This window comes from Streptopelia decaocto (genome assembly GCF_964273445.1).
Source record: "Streptopelia decaocto genome assembly, chromosome: 1".
NCBI classification, from domain to species: Eukaryota; Metazoa; Chordata; class Aves; order Columbiformes; family Columbidae; genus Streptopelia; species Streptopelia decaocto.
The window spans coordinates 113,917,656-113,939,495 of NC_138663.1; the positions used below are offsets into that span (position 1 = coordinate 113,917,656).

The 21,840-nt window shown below is 45.9% G+C and overlaps 1 protein-coding gene across 6 annotated transcripts in view; it reads right to left on the reverse strand.

The window, feature by feature from the left end:
• Positions 1 to 6,792: 6,792 nt before the first annotated feature.
• The window catches only part of BCOR (BCL6 corepressor), an 82,065-nt gene continuing 67,017 nt past the window's right edge, over positions 6,793 to 21,840 (reverse strand). For all 6 annotated transcript variants that reach the window (XM_082073586.1, XM_082073588.1, XM_082073590.1 and 3 more), the window contains 5 exons: positions 18,317 to 18,483; positions 10,704 to 10,849; positions 9,471 to 9,548; positions 9,111 to 9,261; positions 6,793 to 7,914 (listed from right to left, as the gene is read on the reverse strand). In XM_082073586.1, the coding sequence (XP_081929712.1) occupies positions 7,620 to 7,914; positions 9,111 to 9,261; positions 9,471 to 9,548; positions 10,704 to 10,849; positions 18,317 to 18,483 (837 nt within the window). In that variant the 3' untranslated portion in view covers positions 6,793 to 7,619. The remainder of the gene's footprint in view (positions 7,915 to 9,110; positions 9,262 to 9,470; positions 9,549 to 10,703; positions 10,850 to 18,316; positions 18,484 to 21,840) is intronic.

Sequence of the window (21,840 nt, forward strand, 5' to 3'; positions counted from 1 at the left end):
GCGAAGCCCAGTCAGCTAGGGCAGCTGAGCAGCTAAAAAGCCACCCTCATAACATGGACCTAGGGGCCAGGAGGATGAACTCCACTCTGCACTCAACTCCCATCCCATGCTTAACCCTGCCCAGGGGCTGGGCCAACTCAGAAGAGATTTCTTTTGTGTAGACTGGCATATTACGAAGGTACTTAAAACTGGTATTTCCCCATAGGTGTCACGAAGCAAGGGAGGTAAGATATCCAACTTCAAACTATTTGTTTCAGTTGCTTCAGTGCTTTATGCCAGCAGTTTCTGATTCTCAGCAAGGGAGCCCAAGCCTGGTCTCACCAAGCGTTCAGACACCAAACACCCATTAGACTCCTGTGATGGTGAAGGAACGTCTCCTAAAAAAGCACACACAGACCACTGACTTAACACATGGCGGTCACAGCCCAGGTTTCCTTCGCTCCCAGCACTGGGCTCTGTGATTAACAGCGGGGATTTGAGAGCAGCCAGGCCAGGCTGTTAGAGAAGAGTCCCTTCGGCACATATTGGCTCCAGTGCTAAATTTGCATACAGTATTTGCCAAGGGTTATTAGTGTTGATCAGCTGTTAAATAATCTGCCCTTTTCATTTCAGGAGGCCTGTCAGGACTTGCCTTCGTGTAGGCTTTACTTAAACAGGAGTTTTATGGCATATTGGAAAAGGGTTTTCATTAGGGACCCTTTTCCTTGAAATTTCGACAGCTACAAATACTAAACACTGTCTCTGACATCAGGAGCATCTGCCACATGTGTTGCCTAACCCTCTACATCCTAAGAGCGTGGAAATGGCTGCAGGCTCTCAGCAGTGGAAATCATGATACAGTGCCACTGGCACCTCTCGGTGTGCCAGGGAAGGACCCGAGAGAGCAGATGGACAGATCCCACATCAGGAAACGAAATTATTCCCTGTTGGAGAAGGGCACTGGGAGGTTGCTGTACACAGGTTTTATAAACAGCCTTACGCTGCTCTGCACCTGCAGGGGTGTACTCTTTGGGCTGACTTGTGGCTGCCTTTCACTAGCCTCAGTTTTAGCTGTGTCCCTGCAGGGCCATACACCCTTTGCAGTTAGCAACAGGAGCTCCTGAGGCTGGGGGCACAGACCTGCCATTCAAAAGGGGTGGCTTGTGACTCATAGGGAAACAGCAGGATGGGGAAGAACCGCGTTTGGCCTCATGGTTAGGCAATGCTGTCAAGGGCCTCTGAAAAGTCAAGCCAGGAAAAAAAACCTGGGGACTGAGGGGAACTTCACAATAACCAGCTGGTTCCCACACATGTAATTATGCTCACTACCCTACAAATTGTTAAAAGAGCCAAAAACAAATGAAAAATATGGATGCAGCAAGGATCTGAAGAGGGTTTTGATATGCTTATCAGCAAGTCTTCAGTAGCCTGACAGAAAAAAGTCATACTACTTTGTGGGGCAGGACTGCCTCCATGACCAGCAAGCAAACCAAAACACCCACCTACAGGTCAGACCCACACCCTGCATCTCCCTTTCCTCCTGCCTGCAGATTTTGAGCAGCTATTGATCTCTGGGTGGCTTTTCCTCCCAGTTGCTTCAGAACAGGGATGCACCTTCCCCACTGCACCGGTGGAGAAGGACGCTGCCGACCACCTGCCACCAGCCCCAGTGTCCCTGCCGTGGGGCTACTGTGACACCAGCGAGGGCTGGAGCTTTGGCCTCCTTCTCCCCAGGGCTGAGCCAGGAAAGAAACACGAGCAACTATGAAAACCAAACCATTTGACCGTAACGCACCATAAAACACGGGATCAGCTGTCTGCCCCTCGCCCACCTCACTGGTACAGTGACTTGGTTGTGCCTTGCTGGTACTGCCTGCGTTATGGTCATTAGGCAGCAAAGCCAGCAGTTAGAATTGATTAATTGATTTGAACATTAAATAGGTATTCCTTCTCAATTATTGGCAGGTTTGTTAATGGATTGCTGTTTAAACGATTCTGATATTTTAAATTACGTGTTATTTTATAGATGCACATTTACTTAAAAAAAAAAAAAAAGAGCACCCCTTGCATCTATTAACATATTAAAGAGAAAATAAAACATCCAGGCTGATATAATGCACAATGTGGCATTACTCTGGGTGCTTCCTCAGCTAGGGAAATCTTATTTGTTTAATAATAAGTTGGTCATGAATATGCAAATCTGCATCAGTGCAGTACCTCACTGCTGTCACTATTAATGAGTTGCAAATTAATGTGACAACAAAAGGAAAATCTATTTAGTGACAGATTTGTGGTTCATACCTGGCTCAAGAGAGCAACCATCTACGGTCACATCGGTCTGCTGGAGCAAAATGTGCACATGGTGTGGACAAGGTTTGCTTCAGGGCTGGCAAACCAGGAACAGACAGCACGCTGCCTTCACCCCCAAGGGGAGAAGGCAGCGTTGCTCCTAATGATCCATCACACTTAACTTGCAGGAAAATACGATCTTTTCACTCTGCAATCACAGTGAACCCATGCAAAGCACACTAAGGAGGAAATGCAGAACTAACAAGACTGATGTAGGTGGGAAGACAGTGTGGACATCTAGACATGGTATTTAAAGACAACTTCATCTTCTTCAGATTTACTTGGGGATTTTTTTTTTCTCCTGACAACATTACAAGCTCACAAAGTGAAAGTTGCTGGATTCCCGTCACTTTCTTCTCCTGTCCCTCCTTCCAGCAGAAATGCAATGGCGAATAAGCACTTTGAGAAAAGACCTAATACATGTCTTCACAACTGTGGCATTCAACTCTTCTGGCTTGTGTAGTGGCACCAAGCCCTCTCCTACCAACACTTGACCCATACTGAAATGAAAAGATGATGTTCTGCAAACAATTTTAAACAGATATCATGCTATTTTTTTCAGTTAGCTTGTATCTGTACAAGTTTAAAGTAGCAATGTGTGCCTCTTTCCTGTACGAACTGAAGAAATTATGCTGAATATTTACCAGCAGCCCTGCAGAGCCTGGGAATGGCAGATGCCTGCATTTACCACTCCCTGACACCTTGTTCATATTAATGCACAAATGATGGGTCTCATCCATAGTTTCGTTACTTAGCACAGAAATGAAGGGAGGAGTCAGCTCCAAACTCTTTGATTCATGGCGTGAGCACTGCCCCTGGGAGTAGTTTTTAAGACAATTTCCATTCTGCTCCTCTGATCCTAAAAACTAGAAGCTGGGTTGGTCTTCCAGTGGGTATCTAGGCTCTCCCTTTAGCAGATTGCTCCCCAAAGAGCACAAACAAGGACCAAACGCCTCTGTGCCTTGCTTGCCACCCACTGTATCAGTGTCTTTGGCACAAGTGTCCAGCCAGGCCACCAGAGCAAAAGGGGGAGAAAACAGCAAAGCAGAAGAAACAAGAAGAAAGTCCACAGGGAGAAATAACTCAGATGGGAAACTCTCAGGGCTGATCCCACTATGCAGACTCCAGTCTTCTTGGGTAAGGCAAGAAGGCAAAGGAGAAGTTCAACATTTTGCTGTCCTCAGCAGCATCGCTTATATTGGGGGAAACCTCCCAACACTGCCCATGCTGTGGCTTCCCCTCCCACTCCATCGCCCTGTCAGGCAGCCAGCCCCAAGCCCGGGATTTCCCGGGATTTCCCAGCCAGCACAAAGTAAAATTTGACAAAGGAAACTCCCTTCAGTGAGGCTCACCTGCCAGCTCCAGCTGAAGATAGGGTTTTCCCCTATTGCACCAGTGGCTCTCCAATACCTCCACCAGGCAGCAGAACCTCCCAGCCAAGCAAATCCAAGTGATAAGCAGGGGAAATTCGAGGAAACACCTTGGCTTGGGCCCCAACAGCATCAACACCACATTTTCACCTTGCAGAAAGCAGGACATGGGATTGGCAGGGTTTTACCATCCCCAAAGGCTGCGTTTCTGTTTCCTCGTTTTTTATTAACCTGGAGCAATGCCAGCGGTATGAAGCGAGTGTCTTTGGTCCAAGGAGGATGCACAGGAAAGTGTTTTAAAAGAGAGCAGCAAGAGTCCAGAAGCTGAAATGCTGAACATCGGCCCCCTCCGAGCCCTGCCCTGCCATGCTGGTTGGAGCCAGCTCAGTCCCCGGCTCTATGCCATGCAGAATTTGGCCATTCCCGGTGCTGTCAAGGCAGCCGGTGTTTCCACTCCCCTGCCTACATTTACTGTCACAGAGTTCACTCCCTGCAGGCATGCTGCCATTGCTCCTCTCCCCAAGGTAACTGTTCCCTTGGCTCACCTACTGCACAACCACATGCACTTGCAGCCCAGAAAGGTGATCGTATCTTGGGCTGCACCAAAAGCAGAATGGCCAGCAGGTTGAGGGAGGTGATTCTGTCCCTCTGCTCTGCTCTGGTGAGACCCCACCTGGAATCCTGTGTCCAGCTCTGGAGCCTCAGTACAGGAAAGACATGAACATGTTGGAGAGGGGCCGGAGGAGACCACAAAAATGATCAGAGGCTGGCACAGCTCTGCTGTGAGAACAGGCTGAGAGAGTTGGGGGTGTTCAGCCTGGAGAAGAGAAGGCTCCAGGGAGACCTTATTGTGGCCTTTCAGAACTTAAAAGGGGCCTATAAGAAAGATGGGGACAGACTTTTTAGAAGGGTCTGTTGCGATAGGACGAGGGGTAATGGCTTTAAATTAGAAGAGAGGCGATTCGGGATAGACATGAGGAAGACATTTTTTTACAATGAGGGTGGTGAAACACTGGCACAGGTTGCCCAAAGAGGTGGTAAATGCCCCATCCCTGGAGACATTCCAGGCCAGGCTGGACGGGGCTCTGGAGCAACTTGATCTAGTTGAAAGTGTCCCTGCTCATGGCAGGGGGGTTGGACTAGATGGGCTTTGAAGGTTCTTTCCAACCCAAACTATTCTATGATAAAACTACACGTGCAGCCAGCCCATCCCATGACAGCCTCTCCCAAACCTTCCAGAATGGGAGTAGCCAAGCCAGTCTCATGCACCCAGCAGCACAGGATGCTGCCCTCCTCCTTCACTGAAACCTCCGTGCTCTCTCAAGGACCCTCACACAGCAAAGTCTCTTTAAAAATTACATCCTAGAAGATAAAATTATTGCATTATGTCAAGGGACAGGACTGCGATCAGGTGTTCCCCGCCACAGCCCTATTTTTAGAGCACAGACGACGGGCCCTGGGGCAGGCACACACTTGCATTACAACAGCATGAGGCTGTTACTGTATTTCAGCACGGATGCCAGCGCCAGCATGGAGAAGGCCCAACTGTACTCAGTGGAGATAGTGGAAAGCTGACTAAGCGCAGACATTTGGGGAGCACGTGCTCAGGATCATTGAGGAGCTGGCCAAAAGTGGAAGCTGCATCAATCTGCTGTTTGCCTGCAGGGCATGGCAAAAAGTGAGGTGTCTGCCATGCACCCCTAGACATGGTATGAAGCTGATTTATGCTCAGCTCAAACCATCCAAGCATTTTGCAGCTGATCAGATAAATGTGTCTGTAACAATTGCTTTAACGTCCTCCCTTACCTTCATTTTTCTGGCCCTCCTCTGCTTCTGGAGAAAATCAGGATGTAAAAGCAGCCAGCACTGGAGAGTAGGGATGTCTGTGTCTCAGTTCCTTGCAGATCTGAAGGTTGGCTTAAAGGAAACCCAGGGTGTGTGTGTAAGCTGTACAGGAGACACCATCATCATCCTTATCCAAAGTCTGGGCAGAGATGTCGGTGGTTGTATTAGGACTAAAAATTCCCTGTCCTGTGTGGAAATAGGACTTTCAGCTGCCAGCAGCAGCCATCGGACCCCTCTTTCATCTCTTGGCTCAACTACAAAACCACCTTGACTCCCTGCAGCACTCCCACAGTAAACCACACAGTACAAGCGTTTGGCAACACACCGCAAGAGGCATCACCTCTGCATCTTTCCCTCTGGGGCACCTTCAGGAACAAGGCATCCTTCTCCCTTACCTTCAGGACCAGGGTAATTCACACCGTCTCTTCAGCTCCCCCAAGAGCAAAGACTTAGCCTGCAGTACACTGACCATTAATCAAAACCTCTGAGTTTTCCGGCTCCACAGAGAAACTTTTACCAGGTGTTTTCCTCAGATGTACAAAGTGCTCTGCTCAAGACCCTTTTGGTGGGTGTCCTGGCCCTAATAAGAGCAGCACGATTTACAAGTCTCAGCTGAAGCGTTTGGCTATCACAGGCCACACTACTGTTAAAAACAGCCCCAAAGCAAAACTCAGAGCACAGCAAGAACTTCTTTCCACAAAGGGCAGACCCAAACCCTTAAGAGAGGGCTTGCCCAAGCCCAGGGAGCTCAGCCTCCTAAGGTGCAAGTTCTCAAGCTATGTAAAAGTCACATTCTGTTCACTCTCCCTTTAGATCCCTCCAAAAGGTGCTCACAGCTTTAAGGCTCTACATTAAAACTAAAGCATTTAGCTTCGTAGTATTTTCTTCCCCTCTGCAGACACCACTGAAAAAAAATAATTGAGTCAATTCAACTTAAAATGATGACAAAGAAGGGAAAATAATTGAACCTATTCACAATTCTCTAACCAGAAGGCGATGCAGAAAGTATTGTGAATACCGCTTCTAAACCTCTGTCCCACAAAAGGTGCCTGCCTGATGTTTTCTTGTAACCTTGAATTTAGAAAGCTGAGGCAGATTGTACCTCAGATTTCATCAGCTGCTCGCCAGCACCTGTGCCAGTGCTGCTCCGCTTCAGGAACCGCTTGCGGAGCCTCCTTTCAATAAACATTAATGAGTCGGAGCTCATTTTGCAACCAGGCACGGAATTAATGGGAGTCACTTTAGCCTCTTCATTTCTCAACAGTTTTATTGCCTTTAAGAAAATTTTTGTAAAATATAAATACAAAGGCAGGAGATTTACTTACAAAGTTAAAACACAGATCTCAAACATAAACACACAATTCAGAAAATTTAGTTTATGTACAGTTTCAAGCAACTTCAACATATGTTAGTTTTTCAATATTTTACAAGGTACAGAAAAAATAGTTCAAAGTCTTCTTTAAATAAAGAGCATAAAATGTTTAAACATATATAAACAATCCGGTTTGATGTGTGAAAACTAAATTTCACAGCTTTTAAATTAGGATATAAAAGTTCTTACAATTAGTTGATGCGTATGGATATGGTTTAATTTATATTACAAACTACTGAATTATATTCAATAGTGCTTACCTGGCCAAAGCAGGTAATTCTGTAAACAAAAAACCAAAAATAATATCACCAAGTGCCTTACCGAATTCTATCTCCCAAACAAGCCACATGACTTTGATCACATCACCTAGAAAAAGTATGTTCTGTGTAATCAGTGCTTTGTATGAAACAAAGTCAATGTGTGGGTGTGTTCTTTAAAAAAAAAACCGTGTTCCGAGTAATAACAAACTTATCCCAAAGCCTGTGTGCATTTAAAGAAACGTTATATAACAATTTTGTAAAAACTGATTGAAGTTAAAAAAAAATTCTTCCAAAATCCGTCCAACTGGAATTCAGATCTCTTATATAAAGGAAAGATATTTTTATATTTAATAGTGTCCTTTCTTTACAGAAACAATTGCATTTGAACACATATACATAAAGAAGTAACTGTATAGAGCACTGTACATTAAACGGCCTGATGGTTCACCAGAGGATGTCAAAGGGAGGGTCCTCGTGCGGATGCAACCAGTGAAGCGAGGAGCCGAGCAAAGTCTTGAGTTCGCTTGTAAACTCTACCAAGTCCAAAAGCTCTTTGCTCTCCGGGTTAAAAGCTTCAAGGTCCGTAGCACAAGAGAACAACTGGCTGAGGGAAGTCTGTTTGTAAAACTCTGCCTCCGTGATGGTGACAACTTCCAGATTGGGGAAGTTGCAGCGGAAGATGCGAGATGACATTTTTAGCCTCTTCACCACGTCCGAGAGCAGAAGCCAGTTTCGCGGTCTGTGGAAGCGAAGGACAAAAAAGCTCTAATAACCAACATTAAGCCGCAGGCTTCTTGATTCTTCACCGTACCGCTATGTGAGAAACCCTCCCCGACCGTACCCACAAAAACAATCCCCCTGAAGTCGAGGCCATAGCCTGGGGGGGGGGAAATATAACAGATATTTACTCATCAAACGGCTGCCCACGGCTTTGGGGAAGGAGGGGGACCAGGCGTGCAGGGGCAACTGGTGCCTCTAAACCCCAGGCTCCTGAGCACACACATGGGTCAGCAGCCATCCCGACAGCTGCCCACACAGGTCAAGGTTCACCTGGCTGAGCCCAACTCCCATTTAGCAAGTTAGGAGATGGTTTAGAGTTATAATCAGAAATTTCAGCACCTCTGACTTACAGAGATGCCAATATTAAGTACAAGTCAACAGAGGGGGTTTTGTCAGATTAAGAATACAGTTTTTAATTCAATCTTTGTACTCGTCCACTTCGAACAACTTAAGTTATATATATAACTCAAATTAAAAAAATGCTAAAACCCACGCTCCTGCGTGATGAATATTTAAAACAATTTTTCCCATGGCTGTCATCAAAACTGGTTCAAATGACAAACAGCAGCTGTTTATGAAGCTAATTTATATCTTCAGTATAATGGATGATAAAATTTTCCAGGTCTTTGTTTATTATTAAGTATCATAGTATCTTCTGCAATATGTTTCTTCGTTCAATATGATCCAGGGCTTTATCCAGTTTTGCTGCAAAGTCTAGAACAGCTGTAACAGTGTCATTTTTGAATCCACAAAAGTGTGCCCATTCAGCAAAACAGAAAAGCCCATTAAATAAAATTAGGAACACCTTACAAACGTCATAATCAAATTCAAGTGCTAGAAGCACTTGTATTTTTGTATGTTATGTTTGTATGTTTTTGTATGTTATACCAAGATGCCTGGTATCTGTGTTCAGAGATCGTTTGTTCAGCTCAGCAGTATGGCACTCAAAACACAGCCACTCAAAACACAGTAACAAGTCAGCCTTTCCCCGCCTCATCTCCTATTAGCTCATTTCTAAAAAGCCCAGCAGTTATGGTCTTGCTCTCTCATTTACGTTAAATAAATGCAAACACATTTCCCCACAGACACAAACTGCTGCCATCTCAAGCAGATCATCTCAGCTATTTTTACCCCAAACCCTGTATTTGTTCTTACCCCTGAGAGAGACACACTTGAATGTTGTAACATGGCAAGGGAGGCTCATCCGAAAATTCAAATTCAAAGACATCGCTAAAGCCATCTTCATCTTCATCACCTGGGCCAGGAGGATTTGCCAAGATGTCAAATCCAGATTCATCTTTTGGATCTAAATAAAAATGAATAAAGGTGCCAAGTCAGCATTGAAGAGACTGTTGCAGGTCTTGCTTTTTCTTCCAATAACGTGATCTGTAAATAAAATCAGTTTGCTTCCTTCCTAGCTTCCTCTACCATAAAAACAAAACAGCCCCCACCCGCACGTGCTGCGTGTTTTGAAAGTCTCCGCATACAAAGAAATAAAGGGTAACATTTGCTCACCGCACACAGAGCTGCCATAGAAATCCCAGTACAAACCAGGGTCATCAACACTTCGACCTTGCAGGTCAGTTAAATACTCTGGAGAGGAAAAAACAACAACAAAAACATACTGATGAGAACAAAAAGCTGGCAAGTTTAGCAGACCATGTGTCATACAGTCTAACTGTGCATCCTCCATACCTTCCGTCAAAAAAAAACCACACCTGATGCGCATGCTACAAACAACAGCATATACACACCATTCTCACTAATATCCCCGGAATTTGCTTTTCTCCTGCATCCTTTCTCCCATCACATCAGTTTATGACCCATCACATCAAATAATCAGCCAAGGTCTAACAGGGACAGACCCAACCTTAAGCTTGATAAACCAAGAGCAGTATTTTATTTTTGTGAAAGACAGCATGTACCACACTTTTTACCCTGCACAGTTATTGTGGACACCAACTTGGGTGCAAAACGGGTCCTCAAAGAAACTGATGGAAAAGGTTTTTCCACAGAGGTACATTCAGAAGATGTTAATTCTTTTCTACTGGGACTCAAGATGTTAAGAAGTCCAAGATACTGGACTTGACTGGAGTCCTGATACACCTATGCACTTTCTACACTGCACCATTTAAACAGGTAAGTGGATAAACACTTAAACTCATTGACTATGAACATTGCAAACATTTTCAGAGATCAGTTATTAAGTAATTCAAGTGTCTTTATCCAAAAGTAACAGGAAAAAAACCCCACAACATAAAACCATGTTAGAACATGGAGACATTTAAAGACAAGAGCCTTTAATATGGGTTGGTTTACAGCATTTCAGATACAAAATGAGGCGGAAGTTGCAAAAAGACGAGTACTAGAAGGATAAAAAGCAAGACTACGGGAAAACATGTTTATATTTAACAAACAGCTATTCAGTCTAGCAAGTTTATTATCTTCATTTCAAAAGAAAAGTGAAGGCACTGACACAGCCTGCTGACACCCTACCTATCAAATCTGATAGAGGCATAACCCTTATGACTTATTAAGAGTTTCAACTAGGACCCCCTACGCGTGGCTACGCTTCCCACCTGCAGCTGCTGGGTTTTTGCAGGCAGAGAGGGAGCTGCTGCACCCTCATGCTCCTCAGCATGGAGCCATCCCCGCTGGGCAGCAGGGACTTTGGGGGGCCAGGGAACGTGTACCCCCTCCGTCCCCAGCAGTACAGCCAGCAGAGCCCCAAGCAACACGGCCACGCACCTGTGAGGAAGGTCTCCATGAGCTCACTGTGGGTCATCTTCACGATGGTCCTCCCCGAGTAGGTCGCAAGCGTTGGATCAGCACCATAAGACAGTAACAGGCGGACGATTTCCAAGTGATCGTTTTCGACCGCATCATGGATTGGTCTAGGGAAATAAAAAAGATCACGGCGTTACACTTTGACTCGATAGTATTATGCAAATGTATCTGACAAGAAACTTCTGACTTCAAAGTTATTTATAGAAAATAACACTGTTAATACAGCTGCCAATCATCTCATCGCTGGTTTTACTTGCACATCATCCCCCTCCCCTCTCGTATTTGAATTCACAGTCATACTGCTCACAGCAGATATTTCTGTTACGTCTATCCACTGCTGTACATATTTTGAGGGCCAGTAAAATAATTACACCGCTGTAACAGAAAGCAGGAGTTTGCATGGAGCCTCACAAACATCATTTTCCTGCAAATCTCTGCCAATTTAACAGCGTGTTGTGAAGTAAAGGCTCATTCAGCCTGTCTCTGAGCTAGTGCGGAAATCAGTTACCCAAAGCTCCTAAATTATGTACACAGAAATAAGTTATGAAAATTCACTGGGAATTAAACTTCTGCACTATATCCTCTTTAAATAGCACTTGTGAATATATTTAGAGCACAATTCAACCCTTCTACTCACAGGACAGAAACACATGTTATTTTAAGTTTAGTCCACCCAGAAGTTAACGCATTCTACGTGGCATGAGCAATCTATACAAGCTCAGATATACATTTTGTGAGCCTACAGAAGGATTATTCATTAATACACATGCCTGTAATTCCAGGTTTAGAATTCCTTATCACTAATTATAAATTGCATTAACTTTTGCCTTTAAAATTGATTATATGAAACGGACAGTACACTGGAAGTAGAACATATTACCCTTCAGACTAATGAAGATGTGTTAAAATTCCATCTTTTCCTTAGACAGCAATGAAGAGGGAACTGAAAGAGGAGTCCAATATATGACCAGTGGCCATGGCAGTTCAACTCAACTCTGCACTCCTCCTCCTCCTCCTTTATGCTGTCAACACCACTACCCCCCAACAAGGCTTTCAAACTCTCAAACAGATGTATTAAAAGGCAAGAGATGTAAAGAAGGACTTTTACTAGGATCACATACTGCTTTCTTGGCAGGCTTTCAAAATGATATGACAAGGAGAAGTCACCTGGAAGCACAGACAAGCAAAACCCTCAGCTCCCTCTACCAGTCGGCCAAACAATTCTTGGTTAATGACTAGGGATTAAATTCCCTCCGGCAAGGAGGCCACCACGTCCCACCACTTCTCATGCCAAACACAGCAATGTCCCCTCTACGTCACCACCGCTTTGGTATGGGCTGCCATCCATGTGAGCTCTGAGCGGGAGAGGCAGATCACACCAGCCCCATCTATCACACAGCACTGCCAGTAGGAGGGGGACTGATCTATCTCAAAAAGAAATATGTCCCAAGTGTGTTTACTCCAAGTACTTTCCAGTAGGCTGTGACATAGAGCGAAGAGCGCGTCACACGTGAAGCACTCTCGCTTGCCCCCATCTAGCTGGAAAGCCGTATGCAGTTTTGGTTTTGACATATGCACGCTATATCAACATGAGGAGGTGCGCTTGGAAATTTTGTGGCTCGTTCCCTATGGAGAGAGGGCTCATCCCACAATGCCTTCCTCCTGCACACCCCAGGCCACCCACACAGCGAACAAGCAGGTGACCCCCGAGCTGCTGAGCACAGTCCTCAACCCAGCCTATGCCACCCCTCAGACCCACAGCACCAGAGAGTGAAATGCATTGTGCTGGTTTGACTGAAAGCGAGTTAATTTTCCTCACGCAGTTAGAAACATTTGGTTTTTGTCATTGAAACGTTTCTTTTTTGGTCATTGTGTGGATTTAGTGAGAGAAAAATAAGGTAACATCCTGGAACAGGCCTAATGTTTTTAATTGCTGTTGTCTGGGAGCCAAGGCCTTTTAGAGCTTTCTGCCCACATGTGTGAGGCATCAAGGAAAGAGGGCTTAGATGGGGCAGAGCTTGACTGACATCCAGACTGATCAATAAGAGTATTCCATCCCATTTTTAAGGAGAGTTGCGATCATCCAGTGAGGGATAGAGACCTGTTCACGTTCTGCTCTGTTTTGGCCGAGTTCTGTTCAGGAGTTTCATTGGTTCAGCCTTTTGTCAGCCTGTGGTTTTTGCAGAGGCCTCTGGGCCTTTCTGCCTTTATATCTTTTCTCTCTCCAGGATCAGCTGTTTGGGACCAGGTGCTTGGTGTGAACACAGTTCATGAGGAATTGCATTTAGTATCTTTTATTTTATATTCTATTTCCATTCTATATATAGTAGTAGTAGTATATTATTTCGTTATTTTATTTAACTGTGTTTATCTCAATCCACAAGTTTCCCCCTTCACTTTCAATTCTCTCCCCTGTTTGGGGGCTGGAGGAGGGAGCGTGAGCGAGCGACTACCGTGGTTATATAGTTAGCTCGGGTTAAACCACCACACACATGCACGCCTTCAAAGCTTGATATGCCACTTTGCAAAGCCACTTTTGAATGTAAAGAACAGATAGGTTCATGAGGATCACTTGCAAAGGGTCAGGGTATCCCTTCTCAGTTTCTCAAGGAAGTCTTTAACATAACACTGAAACTATAGGACACCCTTGAGATAGAGGGTGCTGGAGAATCCAGCGTTCCTGTGGTTCCCTGCAAGCCTCAGCCTCCCACCTCCACCTACTGACTCTGCTTCTGCAGAGGGACGGCCACAGCATCGTGTCCCTGCGCAGCACCCAGCACGTCCCGGATCCGGCCAGCGCTAAACATGTGAGGTGATACACCGTGAGAGGCAACAAATAACAGGGGTGCTGACACAGAGGCTGAAAAAGTATCGGGTGTTTCTGGCTGTCAGCAAGCATCTGAGGCCCGAGCTGTCAGGTCAAGACACTCTGAGCATCTACAGTGGAAAGGTCAGCCTTGCTGCAAACCCTCCTGTCCCCCACTGGGCACGAAGCATCCCTGGCTGAAAAGTCTGGCAACAGGCACCGGGAATAGATGAGAGTTACAGCTGCCGCCAAATGCTGGGGACACTTTTTCTCCCCCGCTCCCTCACTTTAATGTAGTCTTACTTTTAAACTGGTTTGCATTTTATTTTAGAATTAGGATTTTCTGGTTGGGGAGAGAGGAGGGTGCAGAGTGTTATGAGTTCGTGAGGGGTTTTTTGTGCGTGTTTTTGTTTTGTTTTGGGATTTGGGTTGGTTTTGTGTTGTGTTTTTTGTTTGGTTTTGTTTAACTGACTTACCTGAGTGGCTTTTGAAGCCGTAACGAATTCAATATGATCCCTTAACTTACGAAAAACAGCACCTAAATCACCTCCCAGTGTTTCAGTCAATTTAATGACACCCTGATGAGATTATTAAAGGGTGCCTGGGCATTCCCCAGGAAGGAAAAATTGTAGTGCATGGGCTGTAACCCCGGAATTGGACCCTCTCTCCCTTTCTATGGGTCACCCAGCTCGGTGTGGTGGTGCAGCGGGGCAGGCAGACCCATCTTTGTCACCTGTCGCCTGAGCTCCGGGACTGAGAGAGGACTTCAGAGAGGGAAGGAAAGGCGTAGTAAAGCTCCGCAGAAGGAGGAAGAACAATAAATAGAAGGAAGCAAAGGAAGGAAGGAAAGAAAACACTGGGCAGTGTGTGTGTGTGGGGAATGGAGTTTCCCCATAGATAAGGCAGGGGAAAAAACGCAATAACAGAACACTGACAGATTCTTTTACTGGCTAGCACAGCTTCTTGGCAAGCTCACAAGCAGGACCATGAAAAGGCACAGCTACTCCTTTGCTTCTCCCACCAGGGCCAGCAGAGGAAAGAGTGTTTTTCAGTGTTGGCAGAGCTGAACCATCCTCTTTGTAGGATGCAAAAGTAACTACTGGATTCAGCAACATTTTCAGATGTGAAAAAAAGATCCCTGGGAGTCCTCTCCTGGGCTGCTTTGCCCATATAATCTTTTCCGCCCTGAGCATTGAGGAAATAAACACTCTCTATCCCTAATGGTACAGTTAACAGTAGCAGAGCTCGTTTCTAAAACAAACCCTTCAAAAGGCCCCAGAAGGATCTGGGGACATTCGAGATCTGCAATATCCTACCGGAGACACACATCTCAACCCTCTCTCGTGTACTGTCGAATTCTTCCTACTATTTTTACCGCTACTGGAGTTAGGAAAACATTTCACTGGGGGCTTATCATTCCACCACCAAAATTATAAACTATTTAGACCAGCCAGGGTTTGCTCTCAGCCTTTCAGGCACTATCAGAATCTTCCTCACTGCAATAAGAGGTCTCGTAACTCACCGAGCAATACCGTATCTTGGCGTTTTATTTTTACTTCCATCTACTCTATTATGCAATGCTGCCCCACGGAAGAGGCAAGACACAAGTTGCAGGAGGGCAGCTACACCGGCTGCCTCTCCTTTAATGCAATTAGCTGCTGGAGGGTACCGCTGTGCCAAGACCAGCTGAAAGGACGCAGGGAGAGAGCCATCTTGGCATGGTCCTCCCAGGGAAAAAATAAAAAAGGCTGAGCTCATCAGCAGCCAGCGAGAAGGATAACGCAAAACTGGCTGCGGAGAGCGAATCTAGCGAGCGGGCTCTGAAGCAACGAAGAGGCCTCGCTAACAGGCAGGAGATGCCTGTATTTTTGGCCTGCGGCTTTGTTCTTAAAGCAGCGCTGGTTCAGCTAGGGCATGATGTGGAGGCAAGAGGAGAACAAGGATGAGGACAAATACAGCAGCAACCATCCTTGCAAACAGCAGGCACTGGTCATCAAACCACCTCTTGTTGAGCTACTGCACTTACTGGGGTCCTGTCAGGGAAGGAAAGCACTCACCTCTTAAGCACAGTCTATTATTATTTATAGGTAAGACGATTAAGAGCCTTTAGTGACTGTGGCACCTCTGAGACGGGTCTTAAAGATCTCGCCCAGTTCTACGATAATCTTTGATTAGCCACTAATTCAAGCAGCAGAGTACTTGTGTATTCACGGTCTGCAGGGCTGCATTTGGAGAGCCACCACCATCAGCATAGTTTTAGGGGAAAAACATATCAGACCCCCGCACTTAGCCCGGCCAGATGTGCTGCAAATAGGACAGCCAGAGGGACACTGTGCACCGCAGGCATGCAGGCAGAGCCCCAGCACCGAGCTGAGGGTAAAGGGAAGAACTCCACCGTACCTACACCCTCCAAATACCATTCTCTCCTTGCCCTGCCACTACAGTCTGGTGCTCAGTTTGGTTTTGGCCTCGTGAAGATTTCTGATAGTAATCAGGAACCAGAGGCTGAGAGCCGATCTTATCGACTGAACTCAGATGACAGATGGGCTGCAAGTACATAAAAGCCAACATCAAACCAAGAGGCTCAGGTCTTTGCCTCACTTTCAAAACTTACACATGGATGCAAAACCACCACATCGATGGGAGCACCTGCAGCACTTCAGACAGGACTTACGAGACACACTGACTTTGCAGAACTTCCTATAGCCTTCATGTTCATATGGACATTTCGTGCACACTGAAGCCATACCTTCACCTGTCACAACTTTTCAAAGACCATCCTCCAAAAAGCTGACCACAGAAGTGGCAGGCAGCAAGTAATGCAAACTGAAGCTTCAGGCGGCTGGCATCCAAGTGTCACCCCAGGCTGCCACACGATCAAACGCAGCGAATGCAGGTACATCACAGCCCATGCAGTTATATCACTCCACGATGTGGATTTACTATAACTGGCTGAACAGAACTAAACACATCCACTGCTACTGTCCAGAGACTTCAGAGCTTTCAGCACAACCAAAAATATCTTTGGCTAGTGGGATTGTGGGGTGGTGGAGGGGGCAATAAGGCATATTCAACTAATTAAAAAAGCAGGGGAGGGGGAGAAGCTTCTGATGGTGGGTTTGTTTGGGTTTTTTTGCTTTTAAGACTTTTAATATTTTTTCAAAGGGGTGAATGTGTCCAGGAATTTGTATGTAAAAAGCAACACAGCTGAGGAAGACTGACATTTCTTTCCTCCTAAAACTTAAAGAAGAAAAATTTACTGAGGCTTCAAGAGAGAAAAGGGATTTACCTTATGCATGTAATGATTTGCTCTACAGAAACAGAGAAGTCTGGCCCTATCAAAAAGCTCTCTGTCCTGCCCAAATCAGGGCAGCTAGACCGTCTCCCATCTATACCTTAGATGCACCTTGGATTCACGCTGTCTGTTGAGCAACTTTTCAAACATAAAATAAGTCTGCCATCACAAAAGAAAGGGAAACCAATAGCTGAGTTCTAACATTACCATTTAGGATCAGATCATTATTATGTTAATTTCTAAAATGCATTTTCCCAAAAACAACTTCTCAGGGTAGGGAAGCCAAGTTTCTTTCTTGAAAAATCAGCTTCGTCTGTGAATAGAAATCAAAGGTGGACTCGGAACTGGCAGGTGATTAAGACTGGTCAGAAACTTCCTGGGGTTAATTTTCTATAAAGGTTATTCCAGCAAGTAGGACCAAAAAAATATAGAATTCTTTTTATGGCAACTTGCCACTGTTGCATGGGTCACACATTAAAGCTGGAGGCAGCAGAAAACACGAGGCTGTTTTGCAGCCTAGAGAGCTGAGAATTCTTACAAAGTGGGGAGGGAGAAGGAATCTGACAATCCAGCCAGAGTTTCAGTGTTCCTCCAGAGATGTTCCCTTTGGGCCACGATGGGCCGGTAACGACTGACCATCACGAACTTCTAATGGACCATCCTAACCAGCCCTCTTGGGACTTTTGTCTTCCTGACTCCCCCCTTCCCAAGTTAATAAATAAAGAGCTTAGAAACAAAAGAGGCAGACTCTTAGTTATGCTAATTTTACCTCCTCGGCTATTTGGATGGTGATAATGAGTGTGATACACCATTTAAGATAACAAGCCACAGGAGCTTCACAGAATACAAAGTGACCTGTCCCCAAAATGCATAGACTGGATAATGTTCTGCATATGCTGAGGACAAGTTACCCCAAGGTCAGCCCTGCAGAGGCGGTCAAAGAGGTACTTTAGGAGATGCACAAGCAGCTTAAAAAACGGGCAGAGCAGCATTTCTGTCTCCACAAAGCAAGAAAGAAAAGCTCACCATCTATTCTGCAAGCACAAAAACTAAGCACCTCTACTACACCGTGAAACTAAAAAAGGCTAATTCGGGATTAAAAAAAAAAAATTCAAAATATAAAATGAGCAGATAGTTAAACAGTTCAGCAAAACAACATTCTTATATAGCGTATAAAGCACTTGCACACCCAACTGCCACAAACGCCTGAAGTGCTCTTAACCCTGCCAACAAGGCAAAGACCACTCTTTCGGCACAACTCAAAGGACTTGGAGCGAACAATGAGCAGGGCTGCACCTTCAAGTTTCTATCACTCCTTCCTGTCCTGCAGCTGGAAATTTCACAAACTCTTAAAACGAAAACCAAACCAAATCAAACAAACAAAAAAACCCGAAAAACTTATGAAAACTCCCAGAAGAAAAAGAGAAAAGTGTTGGTGACCCCTTCCAGTGCTGGGGTGGGGGTGCTGCTAACCTGGTTCCATCCTGAGCGCTGCAGTTGACGTCAGCCCCGTACTCGAGGAGATGCCGCACGATGCTCAGCCAGCCCCTGGCGCAGGCTTCGTGCAGGGCACAGTAACCCGCGTTGTCACGATGATTCACATCACACACCTTGCTTTCCAAGCAATACAGAACCACTTCCTGGAAAAAGGAGGAAAAAGAGAAACGTCCGAGTTATTTCTTGCTGCGGAGATTTCTTGAAGGAAAAGGGAGATAAAAAGGCAAAACCACGAAATCCCTACAATATGCCTTAGTTATCCTCTTTGAGATAAGTCAGTCAAAAGGAAAAGAAAAAGGGGGGCCACTGAAAGTCGTGTTTCTACAGGAGACACAGCAGAGACCACAGCTTCCCACGAGCAGAGTAGCTTATGCGAAGCAGCACGGAGAGCCCCGCGTTCTGCAGAGCGCTCCCTGCAGTCCCCAAAGTCAGGAATCATCGCAGAGGGCGAATGTGCAAATTTCACCGACAAAACTCAGAGCTTTACGCTTCTCAAAACTTACACACATAAAGCTAGCAGGAAGGTTTTTACTCTTACATCTGCATTTTTTAGCAGAAAATTCCACAAGCACAACAGCAGCACAGCCGATGTCAGTTTGATTTTGAAAAGAAAAAGCGCATGACCCGAAACAAAACACATTTAAGACACACAAAGGACGGTTTGCTATCAGCAAACAAACAAAAATAAAAAGCCCAACTCTATCAGGATTGGGGAAATCCCATTTTCACCCACCCTGTTTTTCTGCATGCAGAACTAAAGCCAGGCGCCAGGTTCCAATAATGAGCCCAGCACCGTGGGAAGCCATGTGAATTTAACACAATTCATCTTGCAGTCAAATATACCACGGTCGAGAGGCTAGGCCAGACTCAGCTCTACGCTGTCGGGTGGCCTTGAAACAATGACTGCTCCATCACTCAACCAAAAATTTAGGATGCTGTGAGTCTTCCTCGATTTGTCCCAGAAGCAAAAGCAAAAAAAACACAACAACAACAAAAAAAACACCAAAACACATTTCTAAGTGATGCTGCACGTATAAAATAGCCTCTGCATTCCCAGATTAGCGGCAAGCCATTAAATTTGCATTTGCTCCTCTCGAAAGCGGAGCAACATCCTCGCAAAGTGGGATGCGGCATGAAGGGGGCGAGTGTTTGCTTTGCCAAAAGAAAAGAATAAAACAACTGCCGAGTGCGACGCATTTATTCTTCCCGTTTCAAAATCTACCGGAAAGCCCATAATAATCTGTGTTCTGGGTACACCTGACCTGAGAGCTGGTAACCAGGATACAGCACGAAGCTGCTCTTTTAGCAGGCCCTCACTAAGCAGGCTAAAGCAGAGAGGTAATGAGGTGCCCGTCCCAGGCACCAGAGCATCCCCCTCACCGGCCGCTGGGACACAGCGGTCCACCCCCTACCCCCGATGCACCCACCAGTTTAACCTGGGATCCCCACACTCCTGCCTCTCACCAAACAGGGGCTCTTAAAGGATAAAAGTCCGCCTAGAAACTATGCTCTTTACCCTGCACTCGCTCAAGCACATGAGAAAGGGCTGTGCAAAATTATACCCCAGAGGTACGAATTTTCCTTCAAAACCAGACCACCACGCCAAGCAAATTAGCAGATGGATATAGGTAGCAGAAGCGGCTGCCGTGTTCAGCTCCACTTTTAGCATGCAGTTACCGTTTAAAATAGATTCTGCAACTCAAAATAAAAGACCTTTCATCTATTTTTGTCAGAAGGAAAGGCTCATCCTAGGGTGGAATACCTACTACTGGACAAAAAGGCTCATTTTGTTGGGCAATTCTGTGTTAAGAGGCTATAAGAATAATGTCATTAACCACAAAATGTAACCATAAAGACCATAAAACCCTACATCGTTAATTAATTAAATGCCTCATTAACTTTTTTTTAACATGATTTATTCAATTTACAAAAAAATTAGCCATCACTGCCTAATACAGGAACATGTGGTGCCACAAACACACTTTTGGTTTCACAAGCATCCTTTGCTAACATTAGAAAACGGCTGTGAAAGTGCCATGGGGCAATTTAATGTCTGTTCAGGCGCTCTATTTAAACCAGCAGTCTGAAAATCACTCGCAGTAGTTAATCCAAAGAGTCCAAGCTAGCACGTCAACAGCCAAGATCTGTGCCGCTGCCGCGCAGCCGGCAGGTTGTTAGCCACGTTGCGAACAGCCACGTTAAAAGGTGCATCCTCATCTCCAAAGCGGTGCTCTTCGCTTTAGTCTCTGCAACCCATGCTCTGAGGTGGCTCCTGCTCCTCTCCCAAGGGAAGGGGGCAGCATCCCCCCACGCATCTCCCATGCCCTGGGCATGCATGCTGCCAACAAGAAGCATTACTCCCCTCCATCCAACCCCAAAACATGGCCCTCAGACAAGGCGCTATAACCTAAACCCAAAAGCTTCCCTGCAGCGCCGTGCCAAACCCCAGAAGTGATGCCAGTTCCCAGGCAGAGTGCGGGAGCCCCACGGGAGCTATGCAAGAGCAGGAGGATGCTCAGGAGCTCTTGCAGCAGTGCCACCCAGGGCCAGACCCTCATGTGAGGTATCCTCAGGGCAAACTCTCTCCCCCTGCCTGGATAATCCATGTCTTCCTGCATCCCTACTACACACCACGCATACCTCTAATTTCAGTGCCTTTCCAGGCAGGATTGAATCCCAAATTCACCAAAGAACTTTCCAAGTCCAGACACACACCAAAAAGCAACAAGAGGCACAAAGACAGCCAGTGTTTCCTCTCCCATCAAATTCATTACGCAAGCCTTTTGTAATTTTTTTCCCAAAAAGACTTTACGCTCCCTATAATTCCCCTTTCACAAAAAGTAAATTACAGTTTTAAGGCTACTATTATCTCAAGTCATTTGTTTCAAATGGGGAAAACAGAATGGATTCAAGAGCGGCTGTACACTGTGATGGGTTGCTAACATCCTGATGAAGCACGGCCTGGCCAGCAAAGAAAAGGCAAAGCTTCCCACCAGCTTCAGCAGGGTTTTGCTCAGACCGTATGGATTTCCAGAACCAAACACCATTTGCCACACTGTCTTTAAGTAGCCTTGTTGACTGCAGCCCTGCAATTTATCTGACTATTCACAAGGCGCATTTGTCCTTCCATATCTCACTCTCACGTCAGCTTTTACACGAAAAATCATAACTGCTTGTGTCCTTCTTCCCGCAACTGTCTGGGGCACATCCATACTGGGCAACTGAGAGTGAGGCAGAGGCACCTGAGCATGTGGGCTCCCCACAGGTCCAGGAACAATATGTACAGCTCACCAGCACCTTTGCAAGCCAAAGGTGCCGGTGCTACTTCTGGGTTTGGGGTGGGATCTCTGCATGGGCGCCAGGCATCCTTGCTGAAAGGCAGGCAGGCTGCCAAGGGCAGGCACAAGCTCACTCAGTCTCCGAGCAGAGCTGCTGGTGCTGCTCTGCCCCAAAACAGCATCCCTGCTGCCATCAGGGCTCGGTGGTGCTGTGTGGTGCCA